At 36.0% G+C, this 18,577-nt stretch overlaps 1 protein-coding gene across 2 annotated transcripts in view; it reads left to right on the forward strand.

Annotated features, from left to right (window-relative positions):
- Nucleotides 1-18,577, forward strand: part of LOC134793527 (four and a half LIM domains protein 2-like) — a 215,124-nt gene that overhangs the window by 110,215 nt on the left and 86,332 nt on the right. Inside the window, exon 1 of one of the 2 annotated variants that reach the window (XM_063765122.1) lies at nt 14,722-14,960. The exons of the other annotated variant lie outside the window; for it this stretch is intronic. Coding sequence (XP_063621192.1) covers nt 14,779-14,960 — 182 coding nt within the window. The 5' untranslated portion in view covers nt 14,722-14,778. Of the gene's footprint in view, nt 1-14,721; nt 14,961-18,577 lie in introns of those variants that run through there. 2 annotated transcript variants of the gene reach the window in all.

Raw genomic sequence — 18,577 nt, forward strand, 5'->3', positions numbered from 1 at the left:
TAACATTATTGTGATCTTCTTCCTACAATTATTTGTACATATTTTACATTAGTTTTCCCATTTTAAAATCACGGTTTTAACTGAATTAAATATACCTACATAGGACCATATGACAGTGTCAAGTTCGTCTCCATAGATATACCGGGTGTGGCCTGTAATATGAACAAAAAATTAAACTGTAGGCTGTACTCCTCATACTGAGCAACATTTGTTCAGCGACTTTTAAAAATAACTTGTGGTTTGATTTTTATACACTTTAAAGTTTATTCTAAGACGCAATGTATTGCAAATTTTGTTATGTTTAAGGCGTGACAAGCAACGTCAATCACAATGATATGGCGTGGCGATGGCGTCCATTGAAGATAATATTTATTTTGTATGAAAAATAGCGAGTCTAAATACTTCATAATTTTTAAAAGTTGTTGAACAAAAGTGTCCCCGTTTGAGGATTACAATCTATGTTTTAATTATTTGCTCGTGCCACACCCGGTATAAAAATGTATTTCTGACATGAAATTTTTTTTATCAGGAAAGTTTGTAAAATCGTTTGAAAAACTCACGAATATTAATAGTGATGTCTTAGAGGTGATGTGCATGAAAAACATAGATTAGTTTAAATCTCAAGAATGTCCTTAAAATCCTTTCTCGCTAAGTCGCCACACGTGGCCTGTTTACCTGATTGGAAACCTTACATCACGGATGGTCTTAGCTGCTGACCTAGTGGTTACGTCATACTTAGTAACGAAGTGCTCACTTAGCAGCTTAGTGTGAGGAGCCCAATGTCCTCTATTAGAGCCGCCAGGAATCCAGGTGAGAGGTTATTTAACGTATTTAGCTATCAGTATACAAAGATTTATAGGCTTTCTTCACTATGAGTACAATTTTGAATGCTGCTGTATGCTGTATTTATACGTATCGCAGCGATCATAAATAGCTACGATAGGATATGTACAGTCGCGTTCATGCGTAGAACGAGTAATGATGATGTAGATCGTGGTCAGATCATGTAGTGTAGGTGTATATTACTGAGCAGTTTGCTGTTTATCCTGGCTGTTGCTACTGCAGGTGCGACGCCTGCCTTCAGACCATACTGGCAGCGTGAGAATTTTTAAGGAAGGGCTAAGTTGCCCATTCAATTAACAAATGTATCATAATATGACATACCTAGTTTGTGTTGGAATGGAAGGTTCAATGACAGCCGTAAATCGAAGGGTTAGATTTTCGACGTCTCACCAAGATTTTTTGAATGCAAATACATAGTTGGAATTGGAAGTGAATCAAGAATAGTCAATGCAGTGACTTTGTGACTACGTCTGATTACAAATAATTTATGAGACGATACTGCATGCCGTTTCATAAATCTTTAAAAAATGTGTGAACGTACAACCTATGTGCTGCCATGTTTTTAAAATATTCAAGAATCAAGAGTAATGTACACTTCAATGTGCAGTAGCCCGACTGCTTTAAAGTGCTGTCACTGACACTTAAGAATTTTAAAATGTTTGTTGTTTTAGCCGGCGTTGGTAGACAGGTTCTTATATTGATGACAATATTTTAGTGTCGGCTCGGGTATTGTAGATTTGGTAAAATAAAAATATGTACCTTATTACCTAATATTATATAGCTACGTGGACAATATTATTACTAGTAGTTCGCCCCGAACTGAGAACGAGAGTTCGCGGTTTGGCAAAAAATATATAGAGTGATTTTGTTGCACCTACTAACTCGTATAGTGTCCGGGTAAATTTAAAAACATTATTATAAAAGTGTACGCCGAGCACTTTCATTTGATACCAAACTCGACCATACTTCCTTGCAAATAAAATGACCAGAATAGCAAGCCCCCTCACAAACAGCTTTTTGGCCTTCTAAGCTCTTCTAGCTCAATAACCTCTTCGATCCTGCTCATAATTTAATGACTAAAATATAATGCCCTCGACTACATGTTTACCCAATTTCATTTAAATTAGAACAAATTTACTTTAGTTATTAAGTATCAAACATCATCTGACAGTTCAGCTTAAAAACATCGAAATGCCGGGACGTGCCGCTAGCCAGCCGCGTGTACAAAGTTGAATGTAAGAACTTCGCTTCGCTTCGCTCGCTCGTTCGATGAAATATTAAAGGTATACCATAATCAGTAACTTCATTAATTTGGCAAAGGCCAGCAGTAAAAATCTATAAATAATATTAACTTGTATATGCGTTATTCATTAGATATAATATAAATATATATGTAGTTCTTCTCTACTTGAACTTACTCCTCAAAAATCTTAACACAAAAAGCTATGGACATAAATGTTTATTTTAAGAATCAAAGATACAATATAAATTGGTACGAGTCATGACAAACTAAGCGATCTTAACTGATCCTGGTAAAATTCTTGAAGTTACAATTTCGAGAAACCGGTCCAATTTAACAATATCACCTCACCTGTGAGGTTAATTTGGAGACATCGTGGCAGGTTTTTGGATGGAAAGTACCGAAAATTATAAGTAAATATTGCTTATTATTACCTTGCAGAAACAGGAATAAGTGGCAATTTTGAACTATCATAGTCATTTACGTATTGTCTTATTTATATGAATCACCTGATAAGTAGGTATGGGAAAACATTTACTCGTATCTAACAAAGTTTGTGATGTAAAATTTTCATAGGCAAAATTTTTCGATATCCACATTATATCGTCCAATATTACTTAAAATGGTAATTCGGTGTTTCTGCCCGTCCACCCTTTTTGTAAAAGAACCTTTTTAATCATTTTGTGTACACGTTAACACACACAATGTACAATTAACAATGAGTTCAGTAAAGAAATAGTCCTGTAAAGGGAAGCCTGTAACCAGGCAGACTGTTTTGTCGATATTGCGCATTTCAATTAGGGTTCTTTGAACTGCATTTACGTTCTGTACCTATTTATTAAGGTTATATTAAGGTTTATGTTATACCTGTAACGGTTAACTTTATGAAATTCTTTTTTTTTGTATAGGTACCGTAAAACGGGGTGAGTAGGTTTCGCGGGGAGAGGTGGGTTATGAATGGGGAGAGAAGGTTTGAGAGGGGGGTGAGAAGGGATTTTAAGGCTACTGCTACAAAAATAATGTATTCCATTTAAAATGGAGCTATAGTAATACGCATAATAAAAAAAAATCGATCCAACAATCTTCCAAAATCACCTTTGTATGAAAACCCCTCTCACCTCAAATACGAGGCACTAGGGGGTGAGGTGGGTTTTCCTCTTTATCGTCAAAGTTATGAAATGGAACTACCCAAAATAAAATAAAAACTGAAATACAAACGTCCGGAACACTTACTATATGTATACACCATTCAGTTTTCATATGTAAAAATAACATGTTATCGAGGTTTGAATTTCAGTTTTGACCCTACTCACCCCATTGTACAGTACCAAAAATAATCATCATCATATAATTAAAAACTAAGCTTAAAAATAAACTACTTATAAATAGAAAATTTGCCCCAAATCGCCGTCTATTGGCAGCGTGCCCAGAAGGCTGGCAGCATTGCCACGTTGTATGGCAATGCTGATCCGCTGCGCTAGATATGACCCAGCCCTCTGGTCACGCGTCAACTCAATTAACCTGCGGCTACATTCACTGAAAACTCTGTGGGCGCTTTCCCCCCAAGGCCCCATAGTCTCAACCCCAAACGGCTCAAATTTGCAACCGCTATTTATGGTTGCATACTTGCGCCGCTTGAAAAGCTCGGCCGAATTGGCAGCCGAGCCAGCCTTCACTGCAGTGCCGTGGAGATGGGACAGCGCTAGGGTATCGGCACAGGTTGCGTCCCAAACCAGCGGCCGTCCCATCTTCCACGGCACTAGGGTCATACCGTCGGGTCTTTTACCGTCATCGCGGGCGAGACCGGTAGGTTCTAAAACGGCCGGTGCTCTCGCACTGGCTAAGGCCCGACGGATGATATCATTAAGGCTGGCATGGCGGGGGGCACGCCCAGCGCTTCTGCCACAGGATAGACCATGGTGGCCCAACCGGTCAACTGGGTCACCGCAGCGACAGCGATGTGGGGAAACACAGTTCACTCCCAAATTCTATCTATGATGAAATTATCTGACATTTAAAATAAAATCCCAAATTGTGGAATCCTTTTCCATTTGTCCAGAACACTTATACTTAACAACAGATTCCCTACTGGATGTATGTTCTCAACATTATGAGTTATGACATTATAGAACATTCATTATGTCATGATTAATTGCGACGTTTATAGAAAAATCTGGTATTTTCCTTCGCGCTTTGTCAATTGCTATTAATAAGGATAGTTTCTAATTGCGTTTACTATAGTAGCATTTTGTTAAAAAAAACAATGGTTGGGATCTTATTTCCTGAGACCGACACTATTATTGAAATAGGTACATAAGGCCAATGATGATCATATGTAGAATTTATTTATTTGACTACGTATCCATTTCAAGACATTTCAAGACAACATGATTCACTTATTTATTGCTTTGTCTATTACTACCCATAAGTTACAATTACAAAAACATTATTATTTCTGAATTAGTAATGTGGACTTTGTAGAGTTGCCAAGTATTATAGTACCATCGTCCTCACTGTTGACTGACAAATCGTAAACCTTATTACAAAGGGATAGGGTACATCGACGGTCAGCTATATTCTTATTGTGCAGAGGTGTTTCCACGAGTTATCCCAGCATCCATCATTCTGTTCCTAGAAACCCTGACGAGAGATTTAACGCGCAAGTAATGTCAGCATTAACGGAATGGAGATTAATATATTCATCGAGATTTACTTTGCCAGAGCCAGGCGTTCCCAAACTTTTTTATGACGATAATTCTTGGAGGATTTCGAATGAAGTTGCTCTGGACGAAAAATTAAAGCCAATTTCTAAAAAAAGTTATCTACTTATATGTTGACACGCTAATGAATCAATGCGTTTTTTTGCTGTGAGTAATACCCTCCAGAGCAACAAACGGATCGGTTTACGTAAAATATCCATACAAACTAACTTATTTTACATACCTTTGTTAGGAGTAGTTATACTCTACACTTTCTTTATTAATTATGTTTTAATTGTCATTTCTACTTGGTTCTACGTTATTCCGAAAACAGCACTCCCACCCATTTTACTGCCATTTTTATGTTCTGCAAAAACCCACTAACCCAAGTAACCCACGTGCGAAATAATTCAAACTTGACTTTGAAAGACTACGTCAATAAATTTATTAGCTAACAGCCCCTGTAAATCTTAACGCTTGAAAGTTATATATCACACGCGTGCGTTTGGCATTGTGATTGTCATAATCTAATTATTTACTAGGATAAATGCAGACATACATATGTATGTATGAAGTAACTTCTACTAATTATTGCTCGGAACTGAGACCTCGAGACACCCCGTCGAGACAGATTGGGAAATTTTCACAAAACCACCGATTGCAGCATAATAATGCTTCGCGCAGGATCGTAGGTCACAGAATCAGAAATACTATTTTTTTTTGTGAACTTGTAGCGGCTGATCAAAGCAAACAACTTAAATTTCGACACAACCTGAACGAAAATAAAAGCAAATTGTACCTTGACTATTTGTAGACAGTGATATTGCCTGATATTAATGACATCTGCACCGCTACCACCAGTTTTGACATTGACATATTATTATTCGCTCACATCTACGTAACTTACTTTCTATGCATCTCGCTCGTACTCGCATATTAGTGCAAGCGAGATGTATCTACATAGAAAGTAATTTACGTAGTCGTGTCGTGAGCGAATTATTATGTCAATGTTAAAACTGTGGTAGCCTTACTGACATTAATCGTTGTTGATCTCTTCCTCTTTAGGTGTTTTATACGGACACTTATTATTTATTATTTACAAATCATGATGTAAATAATTTTAGCTACTAAAATGATTGGTTAAATTGGGTGGAAATATATTCTTCTTCGATATTTTAGTTAGAACTATAGATTTGGAGCGTATAATTGAGAATGGTTACTTATTGAATTAAATCCTAAAAATTGCACTATAAACAACCATTTTTCCTTCTGTCTAATCATATCTGGAGTGGAGTATAGAGTTGCGTTTACTATCTCTGTTGTCTATGTTAGTCCATTAATAATAAAACAAGTACTTAAGTATTATTTTTTATCTGGCGTTATCGCTAATAGAATATTAGGCGTTTTATCGAAACCATTATGTAATAGTTAATCTACCTAACCATTAACTCGACTCGATGTGGTTACTAATTAATTTACTTTTAGTGTAAAATTATTGAAGTTGAATTTGGTGAGGTCTATTTTCTTTTCTTAAGCAATTTTAACTGTTACTTAACGAATATAAAGACCAATTGTTTACTTGAGCAGAGACGAGAAAATGTTATTTTATTGCCACCATTTTGGTCTTCTAACTACCCTTATGGGTAGGTAAGATCACTCGACAAGCAACGCAAATGTCCCTAGACTGCTTTTCGTTAAGTAACTGCTAAAGTTTATTTTCAATATATGCTAATGGACTACCACGAGTACAAGACACAGGCTAAAGGCCTGTGAACACCGGCTGCGTGTGCGTGACGTGCACGTGCGCGTGCGGCGTTGTAGTATACAGATCCTTATGAGAGATGGCACACCGCTTGCGTGACGTGTGCGTGTGCGGCTCCAACATTTTAGCGCACGCGCACGTACAGTCAGCAGCAGAAGTCGCTATACACTCCAGGTGCTCAAAGAGAGGTAAACGTTTAACCTGTCAAAAAGTTGTTGACTGTCATGGTAGCATTTACTTGTGAGCGCTCAAGATGTCACAAATATCTTAACAGTCGCTATTCATTAATTTCTACACTTACAACAAATCATTGATACCTTAGCTGTCAAAAAACCACTGGTATCTAAGCGGTCAACGTGTCAAATATATCTGAACAATATGGAAAAGTAGACGTTTAAAGCATACATGTATGGTCGTATATTGAATGAATGATAGCTATGCTAATTTTAGGTAAAGCGTTTTGACAATCATCGAAAGCAGTACAATCTTGTCATCACATACATCTATCTCACGTTTTGCCCTTCAACCATTGACAGGGGCCTGTCAGTCAACTTACTGCAAACTATTTCTTTTATTGAATAGAATCATCAAAACGAATGAGTGACACATAGCGAAAGCTAACTGAAGCCGAATTTAGAGCCAAATGTCAAGGCACGTTGTGGTCTTGTTACTAAGGCGTTTGCTTTTCAAAGCAGAGACCGCGGGTTCAAATCTCAGTCGAGACGCTCCTAGAGATTACAGCTTTTTTTTTGGGTTTCATTTCTATTATTAATTTGTAGTTTTATATTAATTTCGCATAAAATTATATGTTTTTTGAAGATATGTCACATGTAGCGTATGTACGACTTTCTAACAGGACGTTGTAGGTTTGAAACCGCAGTGGGCGTTCCTTAGATTACTCCTGTGCGGAATGCCATTTGATGTTTACTGCTAGGTTATGCTAACAATAAGTTCATAGATATACAGTATATATCAGAACGAAAGGCCAAGAAAGAGACCCATTAATGTTTAGGTCATACTGAACAACTTTTACTATGGGACCAACCCCGAAAACGTGGAAAAATAATTGGAAGTTTCATACATTTTGCTGGTCTGATGTTGATATTTTCTATGGGAGAGGAAATTTTTTCCCGGGGTTTCAGGGTTGGTCCCATAGTAAAGGGGCCCACTGATTAACAGTCCGTCGGACGGTATCGGCCTGTCAGTTGTTCGGAACTGGCAAAATTTGGTTCTGACAGGCCGATACCGTCCGGCGGACTGTTAATCAGTGGGCCCCTTAAAAGTTGCTCAGTATGACTTAAACATTAATGGGTCTCTTTCTTGGCCTTTCGTTCTGATACATACTGTATATACCTCCGTATATTCTATCCTCTCTGCTAAGTTGTAAAAACAAAATTCGTCATTCCTATGGTCAACAGTAAAGTTAGCATTTTACGTAGGTATATGCATGGCAGTGATGGTTTTATCGCATAGGTACATCTATAGAAGAGGAGGCACCTTTCTTGCGGATCATGAATCCAACCAACAAAATAAAGAGAGGAGTCATAGTACTCATAGTTGGATATGCTTATCACCTTTACTGCCCGTGCTCCTCACGTGGGGCCACGGCTATCCTCTATTACAAAGCCATAAGGTTTACATGTCAGATTGGGACAGTGAACGTGTTAAGTTTAAATTATATTATTTTCTCCTTCGTTCTTTGATCGATTCGGAGCATCGTATTTTAGTACTATATAGTATATTTTAGTACAATAAGCGGGCTTAATAAATATATTAACATATAATATGCTCTACGGTTTGGAAGAACGGCCACCTATGATAGTTAAAATAAAAAACCGATCATTCTCGTAGAACCTAAGTGCTTATTTATTGTCTAAGTTTGACACTTGACGATAAAATACTTCTTTAAGAAAGGAGGTGTCAATTCGTAGTTGCTACAGTATTATTTTTAAAGTTAAACAGATAAAATATTGATGCTTAGTTACCATTGAAATAACAACTGCTTAGCAACTGGTGGCACCCTGGCTGGTGACGTACGTGATTGGCAGTGCGTGTAGGTATTAATGACAGCAGCTTGAATTTGAGTGCTTAGTTACCACTGAATTTCTAACCGTTATTGTCATTGTGATTAAATAAGGGTGTATGTGTTAAAGAAAAACTCAGAAGTTAAGATATATGTGACGAACTGAAAGCCTACGCTAAAATGACAACTTAGATGTCCTTATTTTTGTGACGATTGAAGTGTATATGTTTTCTTGGACACCTTGCCCGCTCAGGTATATCTGCTGCTGACTGTACACGTCACGCACACGCAAGCCGGTGTGCACAAGCCTTAAAGTAACACAACTCAGTAGACGCAAGGGCGTTTTAAAAAATATCGCAAAGAAAGGAAATGTTTGAGAACCACTGACTTACAAAACGACAAGAAACATACCTGAAACCAGAAACCATAATGGTACTCCATAACATGTAGGTATTTATTTTCCAATAGGTAAGACCTCGCGCCATTTCGAACTCATATCCATAAACGTTTCCTGTGACCCCCATTTAATTTACCTATGCCTTATTCCGACACAACCTTTTAGGTAACGAATCACTTAAATTAATTAAATCCGAATAAGGAGCTTATATTCCAATTTAGTGTCTACTACGATTCGAGTTATTTAATCAAACTAGAGACGTGCTATCGTCGAATATGTACGTAGTTCGATGGCGCCAAGTATTAGGTACTTCCTATAACTATGTTTTTCTCTAAATTTGAGGAGATGATCCTTATGATTTACATAGGGTCCCTTTGTTTGACATAAGGTTTTAAGTCATAATGTATTGTTTGTCATATTATCATTAGTCCTAATTTTGAAACCGTTAACTTTTCAGGATTTTCGTAAGGTTAACCTGATAGGTTAGGTTAGGTTTTAAGATAAGATAAGATTTATTGTTTAACTGTGTACAAAGATGTTACATAATACAATTAAGAACCAACAGTTTATCCATTACAACAACAGTTTATTTTAGATTTGTTTTATGGCAATCCTGAAAACTTATGCGTTAAAAAAAAAAAAAAAACAAATTATGACTAACGAAAATGCGGACAAACAATACCTCTACATTATGACTTAAAACTTTATGGGAAACAATAGACACCCGATTCACATAAGAGCTAATGATACCAAGATGCTGACCTTCGCTCGGCATTATATGACGGTCTTATAAATTATATTAATGATTACCCAAATAACTGCGGTCATCATCCCTTAGATAACATTTGCTACACAGCAATATCACGATGTATTTTTCCGAATCAGTTCGTTGCCGTCGAAACATTTTTAACCGCGAATTTTGTAACATTACCTACTTACATGGATGTGTGTTGTATCTTTTATAGAAAATAGGAACTCAGTAAATGCTTAGAAAAATAATCATCGATTTTTATCGCAATCAAATCTCTAATAGATGATGTATAAGTAAGTGACCGATACGTGGAATGCTCGTCAGTCCGTACAAGATATTCGGATTCAAATATGGAAACCACGTCGGACCACCTCTTGGACATTTCTTATTTAATCCTTATATTTACAATCTGTGCCAACCGGCGAACGTAGCAAATTAAAAACGAAACCCATGCGTAATTGCGGAATTTTTATCGAGTTCGTTTATTTTTATGGTGTCTCCGACCGAGTAACAACTTTGTAGCTATCTGAGATCTCGTTAATATAATAAATAGTTAGGTACCAAGTGATTAGGATTAAGACGTATGTATGTAATAGTTGTCTATGTTAAGCATAGGTTAATGACCTAATTAACCATGCAATTTACGTCTAGCGTGTGTACAAGTCTTTCAGTGATAAGCGTGCACTAAGCGAACCCAAACAATAGTGGCTGAATGGTTTAAATTGCCACTTCCTCGGGCCGACTGCGCTCCACTCACATTCCTTATTTGGTTTATTGTGTCATTGTACAACTTGCGTTGCTTGACCTGTATCCGGTGTTGATAGCGGACAGACATACAATTAAAGGTACACTGAGAGAAAAATCATTAGTAAACTAAACCAGGAACTAAAAAACAGTTCTGTCCTGGGGGAAAAAATGAAGTTTAGTAATAATTATAGACGTTTCACTATTTCTGTAAAGTTTATTTATTTCTACAAAGAGCTCAGTAATCCTAAAACTAATTTCAACAAACAGATAATAGAAATTGCAAGAACTAATAGAAATTGCAAAAGTCAATTTGTTCCTATTAGTTGACTCTCCTTGTCCCCGGATTAAGTTTATTTTTGTAATTCTAAGTGTGTTTTTGTTATCCTTTTCTCTCAGTGTACCTTAATGTAAAAATTGTAGAAGATACCCTTTGAACAAATTATAACATTTTTACAAGTTCACTCCTACCTAAACTATGTATGTTCAGTTACTTTTGAAATTCATATCAACCAAATTCATGTTTTGTCAGCAATATATTTCAGATATTTGCAAAAAATGTATTAAATAGTATATTCAGCATCTTATGCAGCATATAATAGTAGGAGATCCCCCATATAGCCGACCTTCACCAATCTGTCTGACGGATGAAACTATGAAAATATGAAAGAAAATAAATAAATAGGGTTGCCTAAAGAAATATGGTCAAGGCTATTTTTAATAAATTTTAGAAAAAAAGTTTTTTTTTGGCAAATTTCACCGATTTGTCTGACGATCGAAATGAGTTTCAATGGAAAGTATACAACTTGTACAACATAAATCATCTAGGTTGCCTATCTTTTTCCGGTCACTATTATGTGGTTGCCGTGTTTAAAGAGGTGATTTTATATCGATAATTGCACTCATCTGTCTGACGCTTGAATTATACATCAAAATGATGGTAATTTTATTGCAAATACAATGGTATACATGTATATAGGGTTGCCTGCGAAAATCCGGTCACAAATGAGGGTTGCCAGGCTTTTAATTAAAATAAGAAGGGAAGACTTTTAGCAATAACTCATAAACGGCTGAACTCATCAAGTTTGTTTTAATTTTATTTGATTGAGTTTTTTAAGCACTATTTTCATGATTTTTTTTATATTTTTTGGACAGATTTTTCAAAAGTTAGAAGGAAAAACTTGTTTTTTTTTCTTTCTAAACGATTATTTCCGAAATGATTCACTTTATCAAGAAATGTTGTATAAAGACCCCTATTCATTTTGAAAGCCCTATCCAACAACACCCCACACTATGAGGTTGAAAAGATAAAAATATTGTCACACACATTTTGTTTCTTTCAAAGCGATTATTTCCGAAATTATTCACTTTATCAAAAAATGTTCTTCTAAAACCCCTATTCATTTTGAAAGACCTTTCCAACAACATCTCACACCATAGGCTTGACTCCTCACGTACATTTTGTTTCTTTCGAGGCGATTATTTCCTAAAAAAATCACTTTATCAAAAAATGTTGTTTTAAGACCCCTATTTATTTTGAAAGACCTATCCAACAACACCCCACACTATAAGGTTGGAACGATAAAAAAATTGTCACACACATTTTGTTTTTTTCGAGGCGATTATTTCCGAAAATATTCACTTGATCAAAAAATATTCTTCTAAAGCCCCCTATTCATTTTGAAAGACCTTTCCAACAACATCCCACACCATAGGGTTGCCACGAAAAAAAAATCCTCACGTACATTTTGTTTCTTTCGAGGCGATTATTTCCTAAAATATTCACTTTATCAAAAAATGTTTTCTAAAAAACCGTATTTATTTCAAAAGACCTATCCAACGATATGTCACATTATAGGGTTGAAGCGAAACAAATGGTCACATACATTTTTTCTTTTTTTTTTTTCGTTTGATACCTATGTTGTAAGATGTCATTTGATATGAATTTTAAAATAAATAGGGTTCTTCACAAAAACATTTTTTGATAAAGTGAATATTTTAGGAAATAGTCGCCTCGAAAGAAACAAAATGTATGTGAGAATTTTTTTTTTCGTGTCACACCTATGGTGTGGGATGTTGTTGGAAAGGTATTTCAAAATGAATAGGGGTTTTAGAAGAACCTTTTTTGATAAAGTGAATATTTGCGGAAATAATCGCTTTGAAAGAAACAAAATGTGTGTGACAATTTTTTTATCTTTTCAACCTCATAGTGTGGGGTGTCGTTGGATAGGCCTTTCAAAATGAATAGGGGTCTTTAAACAACATTTCTTGATAAAGTGAATCATTTCGGAAATAATCGTTAAGAAAGGAAAATAAAAGGTTTTTCCTTCCAACTTTTGAAACATCTGTCCAAAAAATATGAAAAAAATCATGAAAATAGTGCTTAAAAAACTCAATCAAATAAAATTAAAACAAACTTGATCAGTTCAGCCGTTTATGAGTTATCGCTAAAAGTCTTCCCTTCTTATTTTAATTAAAAGCCTGGCAACCCTCATTTGTGACCGGATTTTCGCAGGCAACCCTATGCCATTGTATTTGCAATAAAATTACCATCATTTTGATGTATAATTCAAGCGTCAGACAGATGAGTCCAACTATCGATATAAAATCACCTCTTTAAACACGGCAACCACATAATAGTGACCGGAAAAAGATAGGCAACCTAGATGATTTATGTTGTACAAGTTGTATACTGTCCATTGAAACTTATTTCGATCGTCAGACAAATCGGTGAAAGTTGCCGAAAAAAAATTTTTTTCAAAAATTTATTAAAAATAGCCTTGATCATATTTATTTAGGCAACCCTATTTATTTATGTCCTGGAACATATTTTCTTTCATATTTTCATAGTTTCAGCCGTCAGACAGATTGGTGAAGGTCGACCATATATGTGGGATCTTAGACCATAAATAAATCTATTTAGATTTATTTTATCGAAATCATCAAATACATTAAAATATATCGCGATATATCCTTATTTCAGGATAACAAAGATTATTAGGTACGATAATGATGTATTTGATCACTTTAGCCGTCACTAACAAATTGTAACATTTGATTAAGCCTTAATTAAAGTATTGTTTGATGTACCATCGCCCACACTGTTAACTGACAGTTTCTTAAACCTTATTACTAAAGTCATAAGGTCCACCAATGGACAGTTAAGAGTGTACTAAGCATTATTTTTATAAGGTATCCATTTTGTACTGAAGCAGGAAAAAAGGATAAATAATCATTACCTGATTATGAGCTACTTTGTTAGGTATAATGTGTTAGTTACGATATACCAAAGGTATAGGTATATTTATCATTATCATTACCAAGTCTATGTTATTTTCGTACCCTAAGATAAGACACCTTGACGTCATTACGCGACACCGATATTAATATGTAGTACCTATGCCGAAAGAGGGACGGTCAATTTAAAATAGATACTCTTAGTAAAGATCCCAGTAAGTAAGTTAACAAAAAGGCAACCATGACTTCGTGTCGCTGATTCCTTCGTGAACACACGTTAGACGTTTTATGTGTCTTGTTCTTGTATCCTCTCCGAGGTCTTGTCAAACGACTTCATACCAAATTTACTCTGAATCACATTCATAATTGAAAAATATCCTTTATCCTGCTGCATGTCCTGGAAAGGGTAGGGTAAAGTTCTTATAAATTGTCCTAGTGCTCTAAATAACTTGTTTGTTTCGTGACATTAAAACAATGGTTTTATTAAACTACATATTTGGTTTTCCTGTACATAATGTAAATGCAAACCTGACCTCTATAGAACTAAAAAGAGTCCACTAATAACTACAGAATAAGTAGTCAGAATGGGAGTTTCAAAATTTGTTCGTTAATCTGATTACTCCTAAGTTTGCTATTATTTGTTTACGTGCACCATGGGGAATGATCAAGCACCACTTTATATTTGCATTGTTGATAAGCCTAAACTGAGCTTGTGTCGAAATTAGTAAGAACATCCCCATCATCTATACTTTGTCCCTCATTTCTCTGGGTTTCATTAATCACTAGGTGATTCATTAACACATTCACTGCTAGCGACCCGAAGGCAAAGGCCGAAGGAAGAGAAGGAAGGAAGGGGGATATTGGTTCTCTGTCCGTGGGCACTTTCGCTACAAAGCGGAAAATGCGGGTTATCGGCTACGCTCGTAGCGCTTAGCTCCCGCTAGCAGTGAATGTGCTAACAATTTAACACAAAACATTTTGCAACAGAACAGAACAAAATCCTCGAAAAACTATTCACCAAGCGTTAAAAAAGTGCCACAAGTGCAGACCATTAAACAAAGTGGAATGAAAAGTGAAACCTAATGCCTCCAACGGAGACCGAGCAAGGCATGTTGTGTCTCACGAGGCACGAGAACTGCCCCTGGGACGAAGCCCTGAAGGCTGCTGATGTGCCGTGGACGGGGCTGCAGTATGCCTGCCTCAAAGTGCTGCATCTCTACTGCAAGGCTTTCGAACAGGAGGATATTATCGACTTGGTTATTAGGTAAGTTTGGCTTTACCTCAGATGTCTTAATTTGATATGAGCAATTCATTATCGTAACTTTGTGATTGGAGTAAAGTTAGAGGTGAATGGTTCATTTTTAATAGGTATGTAGGTATAGTTTAAATACCATTACATTATTCATATGTATACTCTAATATATATATTTAAAGTAAACTTTGTAAGAATTTGGTAGAGTCAATACTTTGTACCTACCTATGCACTATGTACTTTCTGTGACATGCCAAATAATAATCGACTAAATAAGTCTTGGGAAACAGAAAACTCTAGGTCTAGTAAAATACAACCCGTACAGTGCCATGTCACAAAAACCAATGATAAATTAAATACGAGTAGGTACATACGACGATTTGCTTACCATACAAGTGGATACAAGTTATTATACAAGTAGATTCGACTTATATTACACCACCGGCAAGATTGCAAGCCTGAAAAGAGAGAAACTGATTATTTTATGAAACAAAATCTTGAACGCATTAGAAATAACGGTAATATCCTGTAACCCCTGAAATAAAGGCCGTACGGCTCATTAGCGCCGTCGTTAAAGCTTTACGGCCGTTGATGCTCGCCATTCACACTTTATGCCCTATCGTTTGGTCGGTCAGGCCAATCAAATAGAATCGGTCATATCGCAGTTTGCTTATTCATATAAACAGAAAACCCCGAAAGTAAATAGCGATGAAATAATTTTATGTCATGGGAACAGCATGTACGTTTGATCAACGAAATAAATTTTAGAATAGGATACTAGAATTTTGAATATGAAGATTACGGCTGGCTGAAGGTTGCAGGAAGGTTGCAGCAGCGGCAATGGGAATGTCACTGTTGGGATTAGAACGTTCAATCCATAACTCAATTTATCCAGGACATCAGTTACATCGCCCGCATTAACGCTGCAGCAGTATCGCTACCACAGCAAAGCTGCTGCAGTCGACATCCGAATTCAACCTTGAGGCGATGCACGGCCTTCTTTTGAAGTGGTTCAAAAGTGACACTTGAAGTTTCCTTGCTCGTGAAGCTTTTTTCGAGCGTTCGGGAAGCCCAAGGGATCCTCACGACTGCCAGTAAATTTCTTCAGAATGCTGTAGGAACAGATAAAAAATGTTTATCAATTCTATATCAGCTAAAAATTAATATAAACCATGACTTCCAAATACACGTGTATATCCAGACCTAATTGTATCCTCGGCGGTGACCTTTGGCACGCCGCGCGACTAATGGAACCAAGCCCACACTCCCATTTACTTTGCAATCAGCTGCAAGCAAACATTATCTTCTGACTTGTCTGGGTGGGGTTAGCCCTTGATTTTGTTAGTTGAAAGTTAAACAAGAGCAAATTCGTGCAGCGCAGATTTTATTGTCATAGTTGAATGAATACACACGAACACATGTTTACATATACATACCTATTTATTTGTTAATCCCGGCTGTTTTCGATCAATAGCACCGTTTAAACATATCCCTCCTTCATCTACACATCTTCCTTCATTTAGTAACCTGAGTCACGATAGACATACTATCTCCGTCTCACTTCTACGGTACTCATGCGTCCCTTTCGTCAGTTACTAAATTCAGGAAGGTCCAAAGAGCTCTTAAGTAAAGCCTTAGTCTCAGTAGCATCCGTATAGGTGGTCAGTCTTAGATGCGGTCTTCTACGTACAACCATACGTAGGCTGGAGTTCACTGGCGGAAGATTTTAGAAGTTTTGGAAAACGTATTTTACGTGTACAGTAATAAAAGCCAATCATATACGTCCTACTTCTTATGAAAAAGATTTTATCGCTAATAAAATCGCGTCCAACTCGAGATCTACCTCCCACTACCAATTACTCATTTGACTAGACAAACGGTTTATAAACCTCTGTAAAAGCTAAATTATCACTGCTATAAAAGTGATATGTTTAATTTTATTGTGTCGGCGCCTTTTTGTTTTTCAGCACGTCATTCTCTGATTCTTTCATCGAATAGCACAGCTAAGTAATGTTGTACGTCATCAGTCCATTCAACGCCGTTCGTCAGTTAGGATTTGAAATATTCAACAAAACCCACATAGACACCCACCATAAATCTGGATCTTGGAATAGTTGGAACCATTTCGTCGGGAATTTTCCTGCAACTAGGATTGTAAGAAATGGTCGCATGACATGACAATAGAATGATAAAAGCGCATCCATCCTATCGCCAATGACCTAAAATGACTATAGTTTTTTTAGGAATCACATTCTTCTAAAATAGATCAATTAGTTACTTCTAATTAAATAATTAACTAAGTAGATCGGCTATAGTTCGTTTTTTTAGCATTAGAAAGAACTTGAAAGAAGGTAAGCGATCTTGACATGTCTTTTAATTGAAAAACGCTTTTTAAAAATCAGTAACTATTACTTATGAAAGCAGAAGAATATAAATGATCGTATTAGATTCATAATTGTTACATATTTGCCGTAACTTATTTTTAAATGTGTTTTTCAATTAAAAGACACATCAAGATTGTTTACCTTTATTTCTAATGCTAAAAAAAACGAACTATAGATCCCGATTCGATTTTTTTGTTTATTTTTAATGAATGCTTTAGGATCTGTACGATAAACTACGATACGATAATGTCAGCTAGGAAAATGGGACAATCCGCATAACTGAAGGTGATTAAAGGTACTAGACGTTGAAAAAATAAATATGACGTCAAATTAAGAAAATTCCAGGCTGCACTGCCAAAATGTCATTCTGTCGATAATCTGGAAACGTGTGATGTCTGATCGGCCTTCACTCTGTCAATCCGGTGCCAAGAATATTGTCTTTGATGTTATAATTATAAGAATTATGATACGGATCTGGATACTATTGACGTGTTCTCAAAACACTGAATGGACTGTGCAAAGTAAATATACCTAACTAAAATAACATAGTGACTTTCCAAACATCATTAATAATCCACAGAAAAGTCTAAAATACCGACGTTCGCACATTTATTTCAGAAATTTTAAAATAACTACTAGGTAATTGACATCTGTTAACTGTTCTATATTTACTATTGCGAGTGACTCAAATTATATAGTTTAGTTTAGTATTAGTTTTGCTCTAAACTGGATGTTTGCACATTTGACACTGCAGCTGCTTTTTGTCTGGACTCACAATCGTGAATAGGTACTCACATACTTCATGAGTATGAAGTGTGTGAGTATGTGAGTACACACTTTACAAAAAAATACATATACGGTTTCAAAAAGCCTGGGCATATCTTAAAAAATTAAGGCTATAGTGGAATATACGATAATAAGAAGAGGGATACGATGCGGGTATTGACGAAGAAAAATATTTTTATTAGGGCGAGCGAAGCGAGCCCTATCACTATTCGACAATCTATGCATTCTTGTGGTACACTTTACGGAAAAACTATCGCACTGTTAGGTTTGAAATTTAACATAGTAATTTATATTCATGTCTAGATGTGTTATCAAGCATAAAAATATCATTATATAAACATAAAAAATAAATAAAAGGGTAAATAATGTGTATTACTACTAACGCCATCTGTTGGACTAATGTTAGTTATTTATTTTTCTAACAGATGGCGTTAGTAGTGACAGGGTTAAAGGTTGTTC

This window comes from Cydia splendana, chromosome 9 (assembly GCF_910591565.1).
Source record: "Cydia splendana chromosome 9, ilCydSple1.2, whole genome shotgun sequence".
Classification (NCBI taxonomy): Eukaryota; Metazoa; Arthropoda; class Insecta; order Lepidoptera; family Tortricidae; genus Cydia; species Cydia splendana.